The sequence below is a fragment of the Bombyx mori genome, chromosome 18, assembly GCF_030269925.1.
Source record: "Bombyx mori chromosome 18, ASM3026992v2".
Lineage (NCBI taxonomy): Eukaryota > Metazoa > Arthropoda > Insecta > Lepidoptera > Bombycidae > Bombyx > Bombyx mori.
The window spans coordinates 2,633,053-2,659,486 of NC_085124.1; the positions used below are offsets into that span (position 1 = coordinate 2,633,053).

Genomic DNA, 26,434 nt, shown 5'->3' on the forward strand with positions numbered 1-26,434 from the left:
ACCGATTCAGTTAAAAACCTGGGTGTTATTATAGATCGACATCTTTCGTGGAGTTCTCACGTTGCTGAGATTAGTAGGAAGGTGCACTTCGCCTTGCGCTCGTTGAGATGTCTGCAGGGCTTCTTACCTCAGCATACAAAAATATCTCTCGTCCAAGCTCTCATTCTACCCATAATTGATTACGCCGATGCCTGCTACTTGGATGCCACTGAGGAGCTCTCAAACAAGCTTGAGAGGATGCAAAATCTATGTATCCGTTTTATATACAATCTCAGAAAATTCGATCATGTTTCTCATTTTCGCAAAGAACTTAAATGGCTCCCTATACGCCTTCGTAGGAATACACGAATATTATGTCTCCTATTCAATATCCTACATAAGCCCACTTCTCCCTTATATTTACGTGAGCGATTCTCTTTCATTCGTTCTCCTGATGCTCCCTGCAGGTCCAACCAACGTTCTGTTTTGTTATTCCCTTCCCACAAAACCAATTTCTATTCTCACTCCTTTACTGTGCACGCGGTCAGACTGTGGAATTCGTTGCCGGCTGACATCCGAGTTTGCAAGTCTGTTTCTGTTTTTAAATACAAGGTCAAACAATTTTATCTCTCATCAACCGAATGATCATGGTTCTATACTCTTCGCATATACGAGTGTTACTGTGTTACTTATAATATTTGCTATGTGTATGTGCTATAATTCTCATGTTGTATTTGTTATTTTAGTTATGTGTTATTTGTTCTACACACACTTATCACTTTTTATTATTATTCTCATTATCCTCTCGCAGGTCTGCTGGAAGAGATTTCTCAAAGAAATAAGCAGTGCCTTTGTACATAATTTTCCTATTACTCTGTACTGTGTCTTGTTTTCTGTGTGTACATAAATAAATAAATAAATAAATACTTTTAATGGTTTTGCTTTTAATGGTTTGTAATCTAAAATTCGGGTGTCAAATGCCTTCTAACATTCATTACTATTCTGCACTCTATTTGCAGTCACATTAAGATTGTTTTAAAACAATCATCGCGATAAGAAACGCTGTTTGGAATATTTTACGAATCAATAAAACATATTTTAACATTAATCAAAAAGTGAAATCAAACTAAAATCAATCTAGAATAAAAAAAATGATGATTGTGTCAAAATCCGTGAATTCAAAATGATTGATTTCCTTTTCCCGTCGTTTTGAAAATAAATATAGTATTGCTAAATATTAATTCCTAAAACGGCGTTCAATTGAAAATTTACGTATTTCATCAGTATTTGGTGAAATAATTCGACAAAATTAGAATTGCCGTGAATTTTGTAATAAAACAAAGGGATTTTTTTAAATGTATTCATGAAAAACTAAAAGCGCCTTTCGGGAGCCGCGAAGTACCTTTTTGTTTCAAGAAAATTTGCGTGATTTCTTTATTCAAAGAAACGCTTAGGGAGTGCGAGGATGAAGTGTTTGTTTCAGGTCGACTTTTTTAATTGAGTTCACTAGTCGTGCAGCGCGATCGTGGTAGGGACATAAGCACGCGTTTTATTAGAAAAATATATGCCTGCCTGCGGGATTCGAACACCAGCGCAGTCGTGTCGCTTGGACACTAGTACACGGGGCGTCTTATCTTTTAGGCCGTGACGACTTCAAATTTAATTACCGTATGCTATCGATTTTATTACTGTTCCGATATATGTACTATAAATTAGTCTTTATCGTTTTTGTTTTTGTTTTCGCGAATTGTAGTTACAATTAAAACCACTGTTACGATTTAATCTCACTGTTATTATTTTTATTTTCTCGTTCCTGACGTTTCGGGGAAACAGTGAGAATGATATCTACATGTGCGGACACAATATGATTTGTCATTTATTATAATAAATTAATAATTTTAATCGATTTTATCGAGTTATCGCATGACAAACGTGAAGGAAAAAATTAACTAAAAACTCTGGAACATTCTAGATCAAATTCAAAGCAACATTCATAGACAATAGTTTGGTTTATAGACAAACAAGCCAAGAACGAAATTCTGGAACATATTTAAAAGTACAGTAACAGTAAATTTGCGTCCAGGTTCCTAAAACGAATTTGATATGTTCAAATTAATTAACTTAATTACACGAACAAAGAAGGTTAAGTGGGTAGCACTTGTAACTCAATTCGCCAAGATGATAGAAATAACAAAAAAATTATAATTGAATAATACTGGCCTAAATGAGTTTGTCTGTCTTATGAGATAATAACTTTTCAAATACATCGTATATTATGAATTAAATTGTCATTTGATTAATTTATAGAATTCGATTAGTTCATCTCTTTAAAATTTCAGTCCGGCTTTAGCCGTAGATCGTTGACCATGGCGAGAGTTTGAACGGGTATAAACTGTTACTCAAACATTTACAGCGTGTCCCATATATATCAAGCCGAAACGTGGTAATAGTATTGATTCCTAAGAATAAAACGTCCGGTGTATTCGTATCTAGAGATGCACTGGTGTTCGAATCCCGCAGGCGGGTACCAATTTTTCTAATCAAATACGTACTTAACAAATGTTCACGATTGACTTCTACGGTGAAGGAATAACGACGTGTAATAAAAATCAAACCCGCAAAATTATAATTTACGTAATTACTGGTGGTAGGACGTTTTGCGAGTCCTTACGGGTAGGTACCACCACCGCGCCTATTTCTTTAATTCTCTAATTTTCCAATGTTTTATTTTTATTTTTTAAAAACGTCACAGAAAACGCGGGTTGAGCCTTGATAATTAGTGAGCCTAGAGCATAAATTCGCGGCAATATACTTAAATACTTCCTCTAAATTGCCTTCGTTTACTTGCGACTTTGAAATAATATGTGCGTACATTTAGGGATGTGTTTACTTGCTCGTATGAAAACGACAAACCTCACGTCGTATATTCGCTGAAGTTAAAACAAATAGCGACGTATAAACCTGCATAGGTTTAAATAAGCGCTGTCTGATGTTTGGTTTACGTTTTATGTAGGTACGTTGGCACAGTGAGCACAAAACATAAAGAGCGTATTATTATGTTGAGTTACCTTCGATTTAGGGGAACGCGAGGAGTGCAGTTGTGTGATTTGTTTTATTTTGTCTATTTAGTGTTTCTTCGGGTTTAAATGTGTAATGGTGGTGGTTTATTAACTGTTTAATATCTGTGAAAGTGCACAAATGTGGGAAAATAAAACAAAGCCGCTGGACGTAACTTCTCGGGACCCTCCAAAAAGTCCACTGAAAAAATCTTAGCACATGACCACCATTTTGCTGAGATTACATTTCATCCCATTTAATTTCATCCCAGTTGATGAATGTCTCAAATTAATCATCTTCATTTCATTTCACTCCATAATATTCATAAAAATATGAATATAAATTAAAATAAGACATGACTTAAAGGTCTCAGTTACCAGGTCATAAAATCCCTTTAAAAAACCTTCGATTTAAGACTTTTTTGTATTATTTAATGAGACGTATGGACACCCAGAATTTGAGCAGTTGTCATTTAAGAATTGATGTCTGGAGCTTTTTGGCGGGAACGCGAGGAGTGAAGTTGTGTGATTTGTTCTATTTCGTTTATTTAGTGTTTTTCAGGTTTAAATGCGTAATAACGGTGGCTTATTAACTGTTTAGTATCTGTGAAAGTGCACAAATGTGGGGAAATAAAACTAAGCCGCTGAACGCAGCTTATTGGGATCCTCAAAAAAGTCCACTGAAAAAGTCTCAGTAAATTATCACCATTTTACTGATATTATATTTCATTCCATATCATCTCATTTCATTTCATTTAGTATAGAATATAGTATAGATGGGGTTAGTGCAGAAACCGGTGTAATTGGACACAGCGCGTGTCATGAGGATTTAGTCATAGTTCTCGTCGAACACATCGTATCCGAATCTAAACTAAAGATTCAGGTGATGATAGATTTATTCATTTTACATATTAAATTTTCTCTTATCCTTTACCTATATTTTGAAGATACACAGACAGTTACTTATCAATAGCATTTAAACTCGTCAATAGCTATTAAAGAAAAACAAAAAAAAAAAAACTATTGATAAACAAATATATGAGAAAAAAAGTAATTTAAATATTTTATCCTGGCTGTTTTTAAATTTAAATATCAGAATGAAACTACATATTATCAAAATTTTTCACCGAAATTTACTATATTATAGAAAGAATAATTTATTTAAAACTAGCTGACCCGGCAGACTTCGTAGCGCTTCAATCGCCAAATAAAAGACCTAAACTTTTGTATAAAATAAACTTAAAACAAACAAAAGGAATCCGTCCTACGGGGGACACATCAAAGGGAAAACAAAATTGTTATTTTTATTTAATTCCGAGCATTTTTATATTTTTCTGGACTTCCACAAATAATTTAAGACCAAAATTAGCCATATCGGTCCAGCCGTTCTCGAGTTTTAGCGAGACTAACGAACAGCAATTCATTTTTTTATATATAAGAAAGATAGATAAATAGATTTTGTTAAATGAGAAGAGATATGGGTTTAAGCGCTTGTATGCAACAGATGGGAGGGGAGGTCGTGTGTGGAGGTTACCACTCAACAGGTGGCCTCGACGAAACCTCAAGGGACTTTGAACAGCTAAAGCCAGGAGTATTTCACTGAGATTTTCATCTCTAAGCACGACGACATCTGAGATAGTTTGTGACATCTTTATTTTCTTAGCCTTGCATGTAGTACTCTTTTATTAATACGCGTTTATTAGCTTCGTACGTATGTTAGTATGTAAGTAACGGAAACTTTGAACATGATTTTGACCACCTTCAAAATATATGATTAACTCTAAAGGCACACTTATCAAGGACCGATAACAATTCAGTATTTTAAACAGTTAGACTTGTTATCTTTTTATCTATTTTTAAACTATTATTTATTTTTATAATAAGCTGTATTTTTTATCGAGTATATTAATTGATCCTATACTTTGTGTGTTATGAATTATTTTTCCAGACGTAAGTCGTCTTTAAATAAAAATCATTAACGGGAAACCCTAATAAATTTTCTACAATTGTGTGAAGACACGTGTAGTTTTACACGTCTTTTGTTCAAAACGAAATTTATATTATGAGCTACGACGAGAGATAAATATGATAATACTTAAAAAATATACAACATATTCAAATTACATCCTCTTTATATGGATAAAAATTTTGATTTATCGAACGATTCGAATCCTTTAGTTCGATTGAACTTGAAAAATAAATCAAAACAAATTCTTAATAAACAATAGAAAATAACATAACTGTTTTGTATTGACACAGATGACAGTGGCAGACATGGTTTTGACCTACTAAGCACTTGGTGACCGTGGCTTAACATCGGACTTTTAAAAGACTTCTGATTATATTCATAATCGGGCGAGGAAAAATTCTTGTGCGGTCGAAGAAAAAAAAACCCGCCTTTTTTGCATAGCAGTATGGTGATATCATGTTCCATATGGCTCAATTGGCTGTTAGCTCTTTGTCTACCTATCTTTAATTGTTGATATGACACTGACAGTGAACATTACTTACGCACCTTGAAACCTCTGTATTGTTTGGAATATTAAGGAAATTAATAAGGAAATTATTTGGATATCGGGGCCCTGTATTCATTTTGTGTGTCTGCGGCACTTATAACATTAAAAAAATCCTGCCTTGAGCCGTTAAATACACCATAATATATAAATAGCCTATTAATTTTACATTTTAATACACTCAATGACTGATAACATTAAATATTTAATAACTTTCTACGAGTAATAGGCTAATAGCTGCGAGCGATAGTCCAAGTGAAGTACTTCAGTAAACTTTTATTTATTTGCGAATTTTTATTTCACGTAAATCGATAGTGGCAATAAATGTAGAGTGCATCTTAAGGAAATTGAATTTTAAATTGAATCAATCTTATCTATATATTAATACGTGAAGCAAAAACTTTGTATCCCTTTTTACGAAAATTGCGCGGACGGAGGAGTATGAAATTTTCCACACTTATAGAGAATATAGAGAAGAAGTGCACAATGTAATATTTTTTTAAATAATTCATAAAATATACATTAAATCAATAAAGAAAACATTACACACACTACATACCATGTATTTGACGCACACACGCATGCATACTATTTATTGTCAAACTTTTGTTCTTGACGTCTGTTGTCAAATTCAGATTAAATATTGTTTGTCTTTGTTAATATTTTTTATAGTGTAGTCTTGGCGAAATTTGTGATTATAGAAGTATAAAATACAAACATAAAAGTGTACAAACTTACAATTCCAATTAATTATAGTCGAATTTCGACTACTGCGGGGCCACTAGTTTATATTCATTGACACATGCAGGAAATTTAGGTTGGTTGTGAATACCGGACGTGTTGGGATCCCTTCCGCGAGAAGTTAAGTTATCCTCTTAGGCTACCAGCGAATAGGTGAGGGTTTTATATCTTAATTTGATTATGATTAAATTTAGGTTAATTTTTACATTAACGTTACGCATGTGACACGGTTACCAAGAATACGCTCAACGTATACAAGTAAGATATTCATAAAGATATTTTGTCTACACGAATACTTAATAATTTTAGGGTGTGTGCTTATTGACGTGGGAAGCTTAAAAGCTTTCTTTATAGCATTTATTGGAATTTCAATGATTTTTTCCTTGTTTTTTTTTTTACATTAGAAGCGAAATGGCCTTCATTTAAATGAAAAGAGATCTTTCAAGCTACGAAGATATCAATTAAATATAGTGGCTACTTTTGCCATTAATTTAACAACAAAGATAGAGGAAATGATGGCGGAAAAAGAGGGAGTAATGTATTGGATCTAAAGGAACTAGCATTTAGATCAGTGATTATCAAACTTATTTCTTTTACCGCCCACTTTGAAAATCAATTATTTTTCAGCGCCCCCCATATTTTACACACCCTTAAAACTTTAAAACCACAATTTCATTAATTTAATTAATAAATGTTGTACTAATTTTAGTAAACGTAGTACCACGTAGTACATATGTATTTGTAGATGCTATTATTGTTTCTTCAAATTATTATATGTCCGTACATTGCTACAGATCGTGTATTTACAAATTTGCAAAGTAAAAATGAATTCTTCTCATCAATATCCGGTCACCGTTCTCGTCGAACCCGTCACTTGCGACGAAGGGCTCGACGAGTAAATTAACTCTCAGACACAGCCCACTGAGTTTCTCGCCGGATCTTCTCAGTGGGTCGCGTTTCCGATCCGGTGGTAGATTCTGCGAAGCACGGCTCTTGCTAGGGTTCGTGTTAGCAACGTCATCAGGTTTGAGCCCCGTGAGCTCACCTACAAAAGTTAGGGTTACGCTGATATAGCCTCTCAAGGCTCTCAGCTTAGGTAGGAAAAAAAAAAAAAAAAATCATCAATATGTTTGTTTAAATTCAGAATTACCAAAATAAATTGCTAGTTCACTGTACTATTACTATGCTAATTTATTAGAACGAAACTATTTTTGTTGAATATCTTTCTCATTGATATAAGATTCTCATCATAAGATAATTAAAAATTTATATTTCGACTAGTAAATAATACTACTAACAATAATAACTTATTAAACTACGAATAAGCTAAGCCTGGAAGTCGTAGAGGATTTCATTTATCTGGGCTCCGTCATAGCTAGTAATGGATCCTCCGAAAAGGACCTCAGAAGGTGAATCAGTATGGCAAAGAGAGCTATGTCCCAAATGGACCGTGTTTGGGCGGACAGAAACATCTCGAGGAATACCAAAAAGCAGCTCGTCACCTCCCTCGTCTTTTCCATTTTTCTCTACGGCGCAGAGACTTGGACCCTCAAGAAAGCCGACCGCCTACGCATCGACGCGTTTGAGATGTGGTGCTGGAGGAAAATGCTCGGGATTCGTTGGACAGAACACAGAACCAACGAATCCATTCCTACCAAGCTCAAGATTTCAATGCGCATCAGCACTACATGCGCGCGGTGGAGTTTCGAGATCTTTGAACATATCGCCAGAAAGAGAGGTGACAATCTGGAAAAGCTGCTGGTAACAGGCAAGGTATGCGGGAGAAGGCACAGAGGCAGAAATCTAATGCGCTGGTCGGACCAAATACGCTCCACTCTCAATACCTCAGTCCACGTTGCTATCCACACAGCCGAGGACAGGCAGGAATGGCGCAAGATGATGCAGGAGAAAGTTATTAGAGGAAGCTACTACCCCCAGCACTGAGGATTATCGACGCAAGAAGGAAGGAAACTACGAAAAATAAATTAATATCATTTCGTATTATAGATAAATATGGGTAATTTTTTATAGAATTTTAGTTTATAATTTAGAACTGGTTCAAATAAAGACCGCCGCCTAAGTCAGCGTTTTTATTATTTGTAATAATTAATATCTATACTAATATTATAAAGAGGAAAGATTTGTTTGTTTGTTTGTATTCAATAGGCTCCGAAACTACTAAACCGATTTGAAAAATTATTTCACTGTTTTTAAGCTTCACTATTCCCGAGTGACAGGATTTTATTGTTTTTTGAAAAAAAGTTCAATCAGTGCGGGCTAACCTTCGTGCCCGGGGCGTGGCACGTCCCAGCCCCAGTGTGGTCAGAGTGCGGAGGGCCCAATCTCGGCGGTCCGTGCTGGAGTCATGGTCTAGGCGGCTGGCCGATCCTTCGGCTGGTCGTAGGACCGTCGAGGCGATTCGCCCGGTTCTTGTGAATTGGGTGAATCGTGACAGAGGAGGCCTCACTTTCCGGCTCACGCAGGTACTCACTGGGCATGGTTGCTTCGGTGAGTTCCTGCACCGGATCGGAGCCGAGCCGACGGCAGAGTGCCATCATTGTGGTTGCGACTTGGACACGGCAGAGCATACGCTCGTCGCCTGCCCCGCATGGGAGAGGTAGTGGCGTGTCCTCGTCGCAAAAATAGGAAACGACTTGTCGTTGCCGAGTGTTCTGGCATCGATGCTTGGTGACGACGAGTCGTGGAAGGCGATGCTCGACTTCTGCGAGTGCACCATCTCGAAAAAGGAGGCGGCGGGGCGTGTGAGAGATGCACAGGCCCGCCGCCGTCGAGCGGGGTCCAGGGAGGCGGATCTCGCCCAAGCCCTGGCCCTCTAAGTGTTTCGGGTTTCTCTCACATGTCAGCCTGGGGACCGGCGAAGGGTGCCTAAGAAGACGACGTGCAAGCTGCTCTGTACACGTTTTACGCATGAGCATCCGGGTAATGGAAGGCCGGCTATCCTCAACTCACGCTGGTTCTGACCTAGCGGGGTATTCCGTAGGATAGACCATTCTAACCGGCGCCATCTAGACGGGCTTCGGACAGCCCGCCGACCGAGAGGGCTGGTGGTCGTGGCGCCGACGACCGCCAGTCCACGCCGAACGCCCGAGGGGGAGGGTGATGGGAGAGATGTGCTCCGCACTAAACGCTTCGCTTTCCCCCCTTTGCCTTTCCATGAGCTCTATTTCATGCGAGGTTTGGATGCTGGTTGTTGAGCGACAGGAGGTTTTAGTCGGTTCGACTCCGACATGCCCCGCCCTCCATCCCCAGTGCAGGGCGGAAGTCCGGCGATTTCCTCCTGACAAAAAAAAAACGTGTGGCACCGGGAATTGCGGCGGTAAAGCTATTGCATAGCATTTATTATCAACTTATGACATTATAATTTAGATTAAATTTAGATTAATAGATAATGATAATTTAATAATAAAACAAGACCACGCTATATTAAACCTTAATAAAAGCAAAACCTTAACTGTCCCCTTCACACTCATAAGCTAAACCAAACCAAACTGCCAAAACCAATTGTCGCGGTATTTTGATCAGAAGCGCCAAAATTTCTATAGCAATGGGATCATGTCCCTACCTACAAGATGACAAAAACTTATCGAACAAAATGGTACCGACATACTTTAGTTAAATGTGAATAAACTATTTTAAAAAATGTTGTGAATTTTCTTTAAAAATGCGAAGAAACTTTTTCCCTAACCTATTATTATATAGAAATAAAATAGTAAACAATGTTTACAATAAGTGAGCTGTTTAGGCTTACTATACTATTTGACATTGGACGGTAATGGGTAAATTTTAAAAAATAATAATCTAAGACAAGTTTTTGAACAATAATTATATACGCATTTCCATTTTATATAAAAATTATGATTCTTACATCAGTAATTTCCTCTAAAATGCTAGGAAAATGCTGTAAAATGCCCTTATGTTAAAAACAAGAAAGAAAGTAAAGAAAACCTCAATTTGTGTTAGTTTACGTATATGTAATATTTTAAAACTCTGCACGGTAGTTTTTTTCTAATGTTTAAAATAATTTCTGGTGCAATGTAATTAAGGTAAAATTGCTCTAATTTTTTAACTATCATCGATCATGTTCCGCAGAAACTTGTTACAACTTGATGGTGTACGGTGTGTGGGCTATCCTACGAAATCTATGTTAATTATTTTAAGTTTTTATAACATCATACAGGGTAGAAATATAAACTAATTATTCGTTATTGTGTAGTAGGTGGTTTTAATTTTAGTGAAATTTAAAATACTATAAAGTAAATGAAATTACAAATTTTACAGCGCCCCCCTAACCCACATCAACGCCCCCCATTTTTTCCTCGGCCCCTTAACGCCCCCCTGTAGGTTTCAAACGCCCCCAAGGGGGCGTTATCGCCCACTTTGAGAAAGACTGATTTAGATCAACCGACATATTGGATTCCATAGATAGAATGTGAATACAACCGGAAAAATATCTCGATAGTGATGCGAAATCGAAATTCTGCCTTGCTTTGGGATAAGGGTACAGTTAAAGTTTATGGGAATGAATATTTGTCTTTGATACGTCACGTTCTTAATGTCTTTTATCCGGTCACCGTCCTTATCAAACCCATCGCTTGCGACGAAGGGCTCGACAAGCGAATTAACCCATAGACACAACCCACTGACTTTCTCGCCGGATTTTTACAGTGGGTCGCGTTTCCGATCCGGTGGTAGATTCTGCGAAGCACTACTCTTACTAGGGTCAGTGTTAGCAACACAGCAAGCCCCGTGAGCTCACTTACATGTTAGGGCGAAGCTGAAATAGCCTCTCAAGGCTATCAGCATAGGTAGGAAAAAAGGAAAAAAAAAAGTATTTTAATCGATTGAGTTGAAGCTTTGTGTAGTTGTTGGGAATAGGGGGAAGTTTTCAGGTCAGAGTACCGCCAACGGTCGCATAGGATTTGATAAAATTAATCGGTGTTTTTCATACTTCCATCAAGTCACTGGAGGGTTGTCAATTTTCAATATTAAAATTAAGCCTACTACGAAGGATCTTTATAGCGGTATCGGAAAATGAAATGAGCTCTGTGCAAAAACCTGAATTGGATTGTTGGCGTTTAGATTATCTGGAGGTGATTATGGACAATATTTTTGCTAGATTCTTGTTGTAGTCCAGTAATGATTCCCCACATGAAAACTGTTATCTGTTTTCGTGCTCGAGTGATATTTTTATTTCTCAAGTCAGGTAAGTGAAATCTTACCAGTTAGGTTATCGGATATTTACTACCGTGATTGGGATTTGGATTAGAGCTGCCAAGCTTGTTATCATTCCAATAATAATTGGGGTTAAAGCCTATGAATCCAACGCCTTAAGAATTTAGTAAATAAGGGCGTGTGAGTATATAAACGCAAATCCTAGAGATTGGATTCTTTTTTTTATTGCTTACATGGGTGGACGAGCTCACGGCCCACCTGATTTAAGTGGTTACCGGAGCCCATAGACATCTACAACCTGAGGGCATTGCTAACACTAGCCCTAGCAAGAGCAGTGCTTCGCAGAATCTACCACCGGATCGGAAACGCGACCCACTGAGAAGATCCAGCGAGAAATTTAGTGGGCTGTGTCTGTGAGTTAGTTGTATCAGAAACTGCGAAACCTAATGACATTTTAAGTCTTTGTCAAATATAAAGGAACTTGTATAGGTGATGAGTCTTGATTCACTTTGTAGTGTGTCTATGGGCTCTGGCAACCACTTAAATCCTGGTGAATCGTGAGCTCGTTCACGCTTTTACCGATTTAAAAAAAAAAAACACTGCAGCACCTTACGCCTGTACTGGTATTCTAAGCTTATTTTCTCAGCTGAGACTTAAACTTATAACTTCATGTTTCAAGGTGGGTGGTAGAATTTATGTTGTTGACGTTTATGGACTCCAGTAACCAGTTAACAACAGGTGGGCCGTGGGCTCGTCCAGCTATCTAAGCAAAAAAACAAATGCGCCATCTCTTTGTGACTTAACTATTTGTGGTATATAATGCCGTAAGTACGCCCTGATTGGTACCCCTTATTACCTGTAAGAGTTTATGGCACCAATGTTATGGGCTCGATGACCGTTTAACATTCGGTGGCCCGTGAGTTTGTTACTTACAAAATAACAATAAAGTTATTAAAAATTATGCCGTGGAAAGGATCATAGCTGGTAAATGTTATTGGATATATTTTGCATTCCGTAACAAAGACAGTGACAGTGTTTAACGGCCGTCTGGTGTAGTGGTAAGTGACATGGTCACTACACAAGGGGGTTGCGGGTTCGAATCCCGCCAAGGGAAGATATTTGTATGATAAATATAAGTGTCTTTTCCAGGGTTATGGATGTATATTAAATATATGTATGTGTATAATAAAAACCTTACATTTATTTTCGTTATCTGGTACCTGTAACACAAGTTCTTTACGAACTTATCACGGGACCAGTTAACGTGGCGTGATTGTTAGTAAATATTTATTTATTATTATTATTTATTATTAATAAAGTACAGAAGTTTAAACGAGTATCATTTAGATAATGTTTCAAAATATAATTAATCAAATTATAATATAATTATAATATATTTCAAATTATAATATATCAATTAATGCGGTAAGGAAATACATTATGTACTAAATTGGCGACAAATTGAAATCAGCCTCGAAATAATAATAAAATATCTCATGATTGTACTTGGAATTAAGTTGTTAAACTTTTTCCTTATTGTTTTGATCAGCCCTGTTTTTATCAAATAAACAATATTTTGATTATATAATTTACTAGCGGACCGCTGCGGTTCCGCTCGGGTCTTTATCAAAAATTTCAACGATATTTGACGTTGTTTTATTTTTTTAAATAAAAGAACACTTTTTGCGGCATAACTATAAATAGTTAGACATATGCTGTCGCGACACTTTTCGTAAATAATAATGTGTTCTACAAAGTCGTAGTAAATTATTTTATTCTATCATCAATAGTCTTCGCAGGGTACGCGATGTAAAAAATATTTTAGGCAATTTTACACCATAGGTTACGTTATTGGAGTTTTAGTAAGGATCCCTAATTTTTTCAAAAAAAGATTAAAGCTTATGTCACTCGGGAATAGTGTAGCTTCCAAACAGTGAAAGAATTTTTCAAATCGGTTCAGTAGTTTCGGAGCCTATTCAATACAAACAAACAAACAAATCCTTCCTCTTTATAATATTAGTATAGATTTGCAAATTTGACCTATTGGACGGAATGGGAAATCAGCATTACTGAGCTTTTTTTTCTATCTAAGGTGGTAATCTAGGGGGTTATGCCAGCGTAAACGAGCGAGTAGTTAAGCTCACGGGGTTCTAACCTAAGAACGTTGCTAACACTAGCCCTAGGAAGAGCAGTGTATCGCAGAATCTACCACCGGATTGGAAACGCGATCCACTGGGAAGATCCAGCAAAAAACTCAGTAGGCTGTGTCTGTGGGTATTACTGAGCAATGCATCTACAATGAAGCTACTTTCGAATCAGTAATACAACAGTTTTAGTTGGTAGGTACCACCACCCCGTCTATTTCTGCTGTGAAGCAGTAATGCGTTTCGGTTTGAAGGGTGGGGCAGCCGTTGTAACTATACTTGAGATCTTAGGACTTATATCTAAGGTGGATAGCGCATTTACGTCGATGTCTATGGGCTCCAGTAACCACTTCATACCAGGTGGGCTGTGAGATCGTCCACCCACATAAGCAATAAAAAAAAATCTAATCTTCTATTTGAATAAACATCATTCTGATTGATTGAATGATGTACCTACGAAAAAGGTGCACAACGAATAACTTCTGAAGGAATAATTGATTATTGCCACTTTTCTGTTTTGCCCGAATATACTACCCGCCTACCTATGCTTGTGAATAAATCGTATGCCCTTGATGGGTAAGGTTATAATATTATATTATTTGATACTCAAATTCTTTAGGTCTGTTGTGACTTAATTTTGTCAACGGTATTCGGAGTCAACTTCAAGCATCAACACGGACAAAGCTAGACAAACAAAGTATTTTTGTTTTTAATTTTTTTTAAATATATCGTTGCTTCATTTGCGATATCTATGCGAGACCAGTTTTCACTTACCGAGCATGTGTCTATTGAGGTAATCTACTTAATTTCCTCCCTAAGGAATAGAATAAGGCGCAATTTTAAGTACATCTTATTAATTAAAAAAAAAAAAATTCATATTTCTACGAAATCATAATATTTTTTATGTATTCCATAACTACACACAGTAATTGGATTAAAACGTATTAATCAACGAAGTTCGTTTTTAATTATAGTTATTGTAGACATTGAAGGGTTTTTTAAATGAACTAAAAGTGCTTGTGCTATTAGAGGAATATCTCGATATATAAAAATGAATTGCTGTTTGTTAGTCTCGCTAAAACTCGAGAACGGCTGAACCGATTTGGCTAATTTTGGTCTTAAATAATTAGTGGAAGTCCAGAGAAGGTTTAAAAGGTTAGATAAATATAAAAATGCTCGGAATTAAATAAAAAATAACAATTTTGTTTTTTTTTAACAAAAGTTTAGGTCTTTTATTTATCGATTGAGACACTACGAAGTCTGCCGGGTCAGCTAGTTTTAAATAGAAATCAGAGTTTAATGTTATTTGAAATTAAATAAATTGTAGGTAATGGTTTGTAAAATATCACTCGAGTTCTAAGATGATTCGTAACACGTTTCAAATTAATTTAGAGATTGTAAATGGAAGGAATTTTATATAACAATACATGTTGAAATGAAACAATATGGGCAATATTGTTTTTTTTTTTTCTCGATGATAACACTTACCTTTCGTATAAAAACTTACTGTTATCCGTCGTTTCTCTACACACAATTATTAAGAAATATCAGATTTATAATAAAATAATGATTCGGATAATTGGAGTTGTCCGATTGCGCTGAACTCATTTTAAATGAAATAGATGTTTTTTCTAATTGTCTCACAACTTACAGGAACAATCTGTCGCGGATCATTTCCCAATTAAATATAAATTAATCTTAAGCAATCAATCAAATGTAATCAAATCTTAGTTACATTTTTTTTTGTAATTAATGCACTGTCGATTGCACCTATAATTGAGGTGATATCTGCTAGGAACTTTTGTCAATTTGTCAATGTTTTGTATTGATGATCACTTTGTTGGTGCAACTTAATAAATAAATTGTATAAAACTTTTGAAACTAACCGGCCAGTAGCAACGCCAGCACGGCGACCGCGCGCGTCCCGTTCTGTTTCATGGCCGCTTTCCGAATGCCGTGTATGATGTGTGCCCCAGCTTTATAGCTGGGGATGAAACGCCCCAGCTCGACCCTAAGCTTAGTGTTGATATTAGACGTAACCTTATTAGTTTGAATGCAGAATTATTTCACTTATTACTTAACTATTGACAAAGACAATAAAATCAGGGCAAACGTTTTGGACGAAAAAAAAATAATTGGCGGGAAAACAGAACTGAATTGTCAAGTCAACTTTTTCATACTAAAGATTTCCCGCGAAACAAGCTATTATAACAGAAAACGTTCTCAATTTATTAAACAGGGCGCTCAATTGTTTTTGTTTTTTTTTTGTTTTCATGTGAAAACTATAACTTTTTTGTTTCATTAAACAATGCTTAACTGTTCACCAGAAACAACTGTTATAGTAATGTCGGTCAAGGTGTGGATAATTAATAAATCATAATCTTTCTAGTTTCCGTACAGGTATATAACTAATACAAGGATTTTTAAAGATTTATATACTTTCTATCATTAATATCCTTGTCATACAAATGATGACGTTACATTTATTGGTTTTTATCTTATTTTTAACCAGCTTCAAAAAGGCGGGGTTCTCGGTTTGACATTTATTTATGTTTATTTCAATATTTGTTGAATTTAATTTGAAAATTAATTGAATTTTTGTATCTGTTACCTCCAACCACTTACTGGTGGTAGGAGCACTTTACTGGTGGTAGGATCACTTGTGAGTCCGCGCGGGTGGGTACCATCACCCTGCCTATTTCTGCCGTAAAGCAGCAATGCGTTTCGGTTTTAAGGATGGGGCAGCCGTTGTAACTATACTGAGACCTTAGAACTTATACCTCAAGGTGGGTGGCGCATTTACGTTGTAGATATCTATGGGCTCCAGTAACCACTTTGTGAGCTCGTCCACCCGTGTCAGCAATAAAAAAAAAACTTAATCGTTCTTAGATTCTTACATAATTCATGTCGAGTTAAAGGTTTACCTAGTTTTCGATATTTCATGAGTTCGGAACAGATAGGTATTGCTATAAATCCACGGAAACAACAGAAAATCATCATTGGATGACAGTGTTGATTCAAAACTCCAAATGCATCATGGATATTCCAAATATTGAAAAATAAAAACTGATTTACGTATTTCAATGACTGGGAATTTTGGCGGTACGTTTTCCTCACCTTTGTTATTATAAAAATTAAATGGAATTAAAAATATTTATTATTTGGGTGGCAACGCGCTGCTAAGCAGATTTACTATTAATACTTTATTAATTACGAGCTCACGGCCCACCTGGTGTTAAGTGGTCATCGAAGCCTATCATCATCATCATAATCATCATCGACAGCCCACAGTCGTCCACTGCTGGACATAGGCCTCTCCCAATCCACACCACTGAGCCCGGTTTACGGCTCTCCTCATCCACTTCTTGCCGGCCACCGTTCGGAGGTCATTGCACCACCTAGCCAGGGGGCGTCCCACGTTACGTCTTCCGCTGCGCGGTCTCCGCTCGAGCACCCGTATGCTCCAGCGATCGTCAGTCCTACGCCGTATATGGCCGCCCACTGCCACTCCAGCTTGCTGACTCTTTGAGTTATGTCGATGACTTTAGTTCGCTGTCGAACAATCTCATTCCGGATTTTATTCTTCAGAGAAACTCCGAGCATGGCTCTTTCCATGGCTCGCTGAGCGACCTTGAACTGACGGACCAACCGTACTGTGAGTGTCCACGTTTCGGCTCCGTAAGTCATTACCGGTATGACGCCGGAGCCTATAGACATCAACAACGTAGAAGCTGCTACTCACCTTAAGACACGAGTTCTAAGACTCAGTTTCTAAAGTACAACGGCTGCCCCACCCTTCAAACCGAAACGCATTACTGCTTCACGGCAGAAATAGGCAGGATGGTGATACGTACCTAAATAAACAAATAAATTAATTCACTTTCATCACTTTGAAACGAATTATAGTAACTTATTTGTTATAGTAAGTGGGCGTTTTTTTTTGTATTATTAGCTTTCTTTACATCTTTACATGGCGTATGTTTGTTTATTTGTATAAATGTACATAAAACTTTGTTAAAAAGCAGCAGCAAAGCAAGATCGCGTAAGCCCTTCATTTGCGATTAGTACAATTTTTGACTTATGACTTAGTGTCGCGCGTCGCAGTGGGTCGCGATTCCGATCCGGTGGTAGATTCTGCCAATCACTGCTCTTTCCACTTCGATAAAGCGGCACGACACAAGAACCCTCTCATCGTGGCCGCCGGTAACTACATTCCCGATCCTGCGGACAGAATGGAAAGCAGTCGACGTCGCCCCAAACACGTCATTTCGGATCCGGAAAAAAAAACAAAATTGTTATTTTTTATTTAATTCCGAGCATTTTTATATTTGTCTAACCTTTTACACCTTCTCTGGACTTCCACTAATTATTAAAGACCAAAATTAGCCAAATCGGTTCAGCCGTTCTCGAGTTTTAGCGAGACTAACGAACAGCAATTCATTTTTATATATCGAGATATTCCTCTAATAGCACAAGCACTTTTAGTTCATTTAAAAAAACCGGCACGACACGAGAACCCTCTCATCGTGGCCGCCGGTAACTACATTACCGATCCTGCGGACAGAATGGAAAGCAGTCGACGTCGCCCCAAACACGTCATCTCGGATCCTCCCGATCCACTAACGGTGCTTTTAGGTACCTCAAGCACCGCTCATCGTTCTCGTCGAACCCGTCGCTTGCGACGAAGGGCTCGACGAGTAAATTAACCCTCAGACGCAGCCCACTGAGTTTCTCGCCGGATCTTCTCAGTGGGTCACGATTCCGATCCGGTGGTAGATTCTGCCAAGCACTGCTCTTGCTAGGGCTAGTGTTAACAAATTCTTTTAGGTCGAGCCCGTGAGCTCACCTACCAGTCCGGGCGTAGTTGTTATAGCCCTTTAGGCTCATAGCGAAAAGGTTGGAAAAGGTTGACTTGAGCTTCAAGAGTGTTCATTAAAGAACGTGTTTGGTTCGAAAAAGCTTATTTGTATCGTATGCCGATGCGCTATTTTCTGTCTTTTTTTAATACGCTTTCATTAGCTTCAGACGTATGTATGCTTGTAATAGAATCTTTGAACATGATTTTGACCCCCTTCAAAACGTCGGATTAACTCGAAATTTAGTATACTTATTAAGGACCGATGACAATTAATTTTTAACAAAAAAACTGAAAAAATGGTTTTATTGTAAAAAAAAGCGTCCTATTTTTCTTACACTATTTTTAATTCAAATTTATTAAAATTTATTTTCTATTTTTTAGTGGGATTTTCTATAAAAGTGTATTTTGTTAGTTTTTTTAAACTATTATTTATTATTCATTAAACTCCGACAAACTAATCCCCTTTTCAAGGAAATCTGTGAATTTAGCACGAAATTCTAATGGCAACACTAGTAATTATTCAGTACGTAATCAGATTAGGCGATTTGAAACTTGGATCTAGTGGCGTATGGTCCTTTTTATGTTAACAATGGTAGCTACGGATCTTGAAAGCCAAAACGTAATAGTTAACGTTCGATGTTACGTTTTTAATTACCGCCCACAAAGTCAGATACAAAATCCGTTTGACGATGCGACCTATCCTTTATTTATTGCTTACGATTATTTTTACAAAACCCTGTAAAATATTACGCACATATTACGTTAGGGAAATTGCATTTTTCAATAGGAAAATGAATTTCAGTTGTTAGCGAAATGAGAACCGATGTTTGCGAGCGAAACGAAAATGTATTTTATGCTTTAGGAGTTAAAGTCGTAATTCTTTGATAAAAAGAAAGACGTGGTAGTTTTGATGTCAAGAACGTGTTGGAGAAATAGTAATTGATATCGTGGTATGGGCGGGAAATTAAAATGAAAGTTTCTAAAATAGTTTTCTGGTTTCATAACAACTTTATTTATTTTCAAGAACATCCTTCATATCTGTATTATATAAATTTTTATGTAGTTTTACTGTTACATTATGCGGAACGTAATCTTGTTTTTAGTCAAATTCTTCGACTATTTACTGTATAATCTATGCTTCTACACTTATATTATAAATGCGAAGGTTCTTGTATACATATATTATGTTTATTTATTTATTTATTTTTTGCTTAGATGGGTGGGTGGACGAGCTCATAGCCTACCTGGTGTTAAGTGATTACTGGAGCCCATAGACATCTACAACGTAAATACGCCACCCACCTTGAGATATAAGCTATAAGGTCTCAAGTATAGTTATAAATATGCGTTTTTATCCGCAGTGATAAAAATGCATATCATTTTTTGTCTTAGAGTCTGAGCTTCGCCATATCCCATTTTTTTGGGGCTGCTCTTTAAATAATAAGTTAATTAATAATAACCTTTCCTGCTCTAGAAAGTTAACAGGCATTTGCTTCCTATCGTTCCTGCTTTCAAATCCAGGTGGTTTTATTCTCGATTCGCCACACATTTATTTGTACTTCCAATTCGGCATTCTCCCATGACTGCATTGAAATAAGCTTTGGCAGTATTATAAAGATCTTTAGTAATTTGTCTCGAGGTGGGTCGTGGCATTTACGTTGTAGATGTCTGTGGGCTCCGGTAACCACTTTAAGTCAGATGGGCCGCGATTCACTCATATTTATTATTCGTATTATACGATGTTATTGTGTGTAAGTCATTCGTGAACATTTGATAAGCATGTACAGTCAAACCTGGGTAAGTGAGAACTGGATAAGTGAGAAAACTCTATAAGTGAGAATAATAGCCAGGACCCGTCATTTTAAGCTCCCAAAACCTCTATTAGCGAGAAACAGAAACCTCTGTAAGAGAGAGTCGTTTTTCCCTCATAGACCTCCGTAAGTGAGACTGCTACTTATCTATACCTCTATAAGTAACAGTCAAGCTTTATTTATTTATATTATTTAGGAGGAATAAATAAGAAAACAAATTACAAATTTAAAATCTGCAATTTTATGACTCATTCTTAACTTTTGTGGAACTTCCTATCATTGTTTTTGTATTGGTTTCTCGTCAATATTGAACGTGTTCTATTTCGTAGAACTAAATAACGTTGTTATTTTATCGCATTCTTTTCGAATGGACACGTGTGCCTGTGTACCGTCCTGTTTGTCGGACTTACTCAGTTTATCGTTAATCAATTGCGAAGGAAAGTTCTGTTCTGCATCATGTCAAAACGGAAAATTAAAGTACTGTCATTAAGTGATAAACTTAAAATAGTGAATGCGTTTGAATCCGGAAAATCGCGAAATGAAATTCAGAGGGTGCATTAGCGAGAAACTCGGGTTAGTGAGAAACCTCTATAAGCGAGAATGAGATTGTGCTCCCTTGAACTCTTGCTAATCCAGGTTTGACTGTATTTCATTAGAAAATTTGGTATCTTGGCTTAGGGGATTCGAGCACCGTTGCATCGTTTGATAAGAATGCATTTAGACCTTTAGACCACAACGACTTCATAAAACAATATAGAAATTTATTTATTAAGCACAAACTCAGATGCAATTTAACAGTAATTATAAAGTTCACAACCTATTGTTGCAAATCTGAAACTATGCAGTAATGAGAAAAGCTAACGTCACATTTTATAGATTCTAGACTAGAAAGTATTCACAGGTGGTAAAGCTGTGAATAAATATGTGGGTATATTGTGTTTTATTAAGCGGTTATGATCTAGTATGTTGAGAAATACTTAACTCTATCGCAATACACCTTTTAATGTTATAAAATCATTTCGAACGTAACTATTCTGAGACCTTCGAACTCATATCTCAAAGTAGGTGGCAGTATTTACGTTGTAGATGTCTATGGGCTTCGGTAACCACTTAAGACCGGGTGGGCTGTGAGCCAACCATCAAAGAAAAAAAAGAAGAAAAAAACGTTGAACTTACTACCTATAGTTATATGTACCATTACTATATGAAATCTTTATAGTTGATCTGAAATTTGTGGTTGAGAAGAATTGTACCCCCGAAATAAAAAACAAACAGAAATCTGACCTAGTTTCCTTCTATATTTTGTTCCCATCATTTTATGCCCCCTTCTGATATTTTGTTAGTCTTTTGGTAGGCTTACGACGAAGGGAAGATCTTTCACCGAGCGGATGATATTGCTCGGTAGATCGACGGTCCGAATGTTGTTGTTCGGAACTTGTATATGTGCGCTTTATCTTGAAAATGTCGTAAGCGAGATTCAGGCATCTGCCAATTATCTTGCGTTGTATGATGGCTACCCGCCACAGCCTCATGAATATTCACGTTCGAATATACTTGCTTCTTTCATTAAATGTAACTTGTGCTTACTAATAATAGTTTTCGATCATTACATATCTTTGTATTGAGATATGAGGTATAGCCCGAACTGATGGTCCATTGTCAGTGATATCAATATACGCGGCGGTATCCATTACTACTAATTTTGACTAGTATTGAAAAGCTTCAACCTTATTTGTGAACTCTGTCTGTATATTTTTGTAATGCCACTAAAACGACTAAATTGCAAAAGCGTTTAATGAAACTAGACGGATACAGGACTGTTTTACCGTGAAAACAAGAAAAATGTATTGAATTCCTAACACGCTTCTATTATAAAATCAGAATGCTCATATCATATGCCTATTTCTGCCGTGAAGCAGTTATGCGTTTCGGTTTGAAGGGCGGGGCAGCCGTTGTAACTATACTGAGACCTTAGAACTTATATCTCAAGGTGGGTGGCGCATTTACTGTGTAGATGTCTACGGGCTCCAGTAACCACTTAACACCAGGTGGGCTGTGAGTTCGTCCACCCATCTAAGCAATAAAAAATACTTTGAGAATACCTTATTTATACTGAGGATCAACCTTCTATATAGTCGCAGACTACAAACACATCAGAAACCGGTACTATACTTGATTAATGTACCTACCTCAATATGATTTGTCTAAGTCTACATGGTGACGCGTGGGTTCACATATTGTCTTGCCATAAGCCTGTTCAACACCTTGTAGGGCTGAAAGCGATGTGAAGATTATCGTTCTATTGTCTTAAGACTGCTAAGTCGCCCACGTTTTGTTTAATTGTTCGATTTGATAATATAATTTATCGTGACAGCTCCTGTTGCGTGGGCTCAGCCGAAGTAAACCTTTAGGACGGTAGGATTACTACGACCAAAACTAAGATTATTCAAAAGCCGAAAACGAAACCAGAGAATACCTTTTAGTACGATCTAAATCCCGGCTTCTCTGTGACAATCGCGAAACGTTATGTTTAATACATCTTTTGCTGGAAATATTGTCGAAGATTACTTTAAATATGTCAAAAAGTTTCCATAATATCTCATTTTCAACTCCTTTTTACCCAATGCTGAGTTTAGGTTTTTTACTAGTGCTGGGACCTCTCGAGTGTCCGCGCGGGTAGGTACCACCCCCCCGCCTATTTCTGCCGTCGTGAAGCAGTAATTGCGTTTCGGTTTGAAGGGTGGGGCAGCCGTTGTAACTATACTGAGACCTTAGAACTTATATCTCAAGGTGGGTGGCGCACTTACGATGTAGATGTCTATGGGCTCCAGTAACCACTTAACACCAGGTGGGCTTTGAGCTCGTTCACTCATATAAGCAATTTAAAAAAATCTTCGAATGCACCCCATTCTTTTCGGTCTCTTGCCTTTCTCATCCAGTCCCTACCAACCAATTTGACCAGGTCATCGGTCTACCTCGTTGACTGTCTGCCCACGATACGACGTCCAGTATGACTCAAATTAATACCACGCAAAAAGTACTGCAAAACAGTTCAGGTGGATCCACTGGCATAGCCACTGCTCATATCGCGTCTAACCAGCTAAAGGTGGCTGTCAATATTCAACTTGGACCTCTATTGGCTCCTAGAATAATATCTACTGGATTATGTTACAGAACATGGCACGTTCTCATTAATACGCTTTTATTAACTTCAGACGTATGTATGTATGTTTGTAACGGAATCTTTTAACACGATTTTGACCCCCTTCAAAACGTCGGATTAACTCGAAATTTGGTATACTTATAAGGACCGATAACAATTCAATACTTAAAAAAAATTGAAAAAAAAAATGGATTTTTTTTAAATTCAATTAAAAAATGAAAAATAAATAATAGTTAAAAAAACTAACCAAATACGCTTTTGTAGAAAATCCAACTAAAAAATAGAAAATAAATTTTAATAAATTTGAATTAAAAATAGTGTAATAAAAAATGATTTTATTGTAAAAAAACGTTTTAAGTTAAGTAAACAGTGATATTCGCCCAATTAACGAACTTCGAAGATTATCACTGACACCCCAAGATTTAAATTCAATCATGTATTACAATATCTCTTCTGTGTTACTGTTGATATAATTTAATGTAAAAACTCAATGATTCTAATTTTTTATAACACCAAAACCCGTCAAAGACTACTAAAGAGAAAAATAGATTGAAGAACCAAAAAGAAAATTATACATAATGAGTGTTTTCTGCGGTTTCCACTGGGTGTAGATCATGAAAGCTACCTAAACTTCAAAGTTATTAAATTAGTCGTCCGTGATCCACGAAAAACCCGTGGAATAGCCAGTGGAGTGAGTAGATGGTAGAAAAAAACATCCGCTTACACTTTTATAAAACTAAACCTACAAAAATAAAGTTATCTAATTATTAATACTATAATAAAACTCTATTCAGAATACTAGTGGTCCCGCAGTAGTCGAAATTCGACTATAATTAATTGGAATTGTAAGTTTGTACACTATTATTATTGTATTTTATACTTCTATAATCACAAATTTCGCCAAGACTACACTATAAAAAATATTAACAAAGACAAACCATATTCTATTCTCAATTTGACAACAAACGTCAAGAACAAAAGTTTGACAATAAATAGTATGCATGCGTGTGTGCGTCAAATACATGGTATGTAGTGTGTGTAATGTTTTCTTTATTGATTTAATGTATCTTTGATGCATTATTTTTAAAAAATATTAGCTTTGTGCACTTCTTATCTATATTCTCTATAAGTGTGGAAAATTTCGTACTCCTCCGTCCGCGCAATTTTCTTAAAAAGGGATACAAAGTTTTTGCTTCATGTATTAATATATAGATAATTAAAACAAAATCGACACTAATGATTAATGGGGTCATCCGAAGGCGGACGTTTACTAGTCATCGCAAATTCTTTGTGAGCTATTAATATTTTAGGTTTTGTCGAATCACACCGCCCACCCACGAAAAGGGTACAAATCACCGAAGTACCTACACACATAAATACGTCACCCGTAGCTAGCATATAGAAATGCTGTTTTAGAATATTTATAAGGTGATTTAGTCCGATAAGTATTATTAAGTTTTAAATTGTAAATTGATGTACAGATGTGCGTATTGTGTTGCTTTAGTTTTTATGTTTTGATTTTTGTGTAAACTTAAATTTCTAAATTTCTCTCTTTGCCTTTGTTCACTTTCTACTTATATGTGACTAGCGACCCGCCCTCGCTTCGCTTCGAAAACATTAAAACACACATGAAACCAAAAAAAAAAAAAAGTAGCCTATGTTCATCAGGGACAATGTCGGCTTCTAATGGAAAAAGAATTTTTCAAATCGGTCCAGTAGTTTCGGAGTATTCGAAACAAACAAACAAACAAATCTTTCCTCTTTATAATATTAGTATAGATTTTGATAGTTGAAACTTGTTTGGTTATTGTTTTAGCAATTTTTTTAAATATTACTTGAACGTTTTGTACTGTTGGTTTCCCAAAGAAAGAAATAAAATAAATAAATGCTAATAATATGTATTTACTAAAATAACTTTCTTTTCTCTAACTTTCTTCTAACGAGTTTTGCAGGGTGTAGCGATTAGCAATGGCTTGGCTATGCTGTCGACTTTGCACGAGTGACGGCAACAACTCACCATCATATGGACCGTATGCTCGTCTGCTACAAGGACATTTGATAAGAAGCAGTGATTAATTATATTGGCACTACACGGCCAAACAGTGACCGTGCGTTTTTTAAGATTCGTTTTTCGTTTGAGGCATCGTCTAGGTGCTGGACCAAGGTCTAACCAACATGATCACCGCTTACAATTACGAAAGGAATCCATTTTTCATCATAAATGACAATGCGGTTCAAAATTCCATCGTGCCTGTCTGTTAAGCAATGTAAGGCATAATTTAACGCGTTCGTCACGCTTGCGAGCGGATGGTAGGGAAGAAATAATATTGCTGGTAGGCAGAGCATAAGGTACCTTGATTACGGCATCAGAAAGGTGTGACGCCTGTTTTACTTAAGCAAAGTTGAGGAATCCACGTTTTCCTCCGTGCTCCGGTAACCAATTAACATCAGATAAGTTATCTCGTCCAGCAAACTAGTGAAATGAATAATATCTAAGATTTTCCCGGTACATAAAATAGTGCGAATAATTCGGCAACATCCTTCCACCCACGCCGAAGCTTCATAACAACAAACATGGAATTATATCACTGGAAGTGCAAAAGCTGATATCGGATCTGAAAGTGACCTAATATTTCGGCTAAACGGTTTCTCAGTCAAATCACCGTGACCGCCTTAAGACCATAAAATTTTATAATGTAATAATAGATCTAAATCATTATTTTATTAATTACGGATTTCTGTACGTATATTATCTACTCATGCCTGCCTCGTTTAATTTTTATTTCATTAGGAGTTCGAAAGGGACTCGTTAAGCTAAAGGACAGCTTATTTAAGTTAAGCTAAAGGACAAAGGACATATTTGGCCATTCCACTCCATTCATCGCCTCCACTGTGTAGACGGCATCATGGGAATTCCTTTTGACAGAAAAAAGGCGTAAGTTCAAAGTAAACTTTTTCATTTAAAAACATCTACGA

General features: G+C 36.6%; 1 protein-coding gene across 2 annotated transcripts in view; it reads right to left on the minus strand.

Moving 5' to 3' along the window:
- LOC101743266 (uncharacterized) overlaps nt 1-15,830 on the minus strand; it is a 50,030-nt gene extending 34,200 nt beyond the window's left edge. The window contains exon 1 of one of the 2 annotated variants that reach the window (XM_004928085.5): nt 15,513-15,830. In XM_004928085.5, coding sequence (XP_004928142.1) covers nt 15,513-15,564 — 52 coding nt within the window. In that variant the 5' untranslated portion in view covers nt 15,565-15,830. The remainder of the gene's footprint in view (nt 1-15,512) is intronic. The other variant, XM_062673584.1, reaches the window with a different exon arrangement.
- Nucleotides 15,831-26,434: the final 10,604 nt, after the last annotated feature.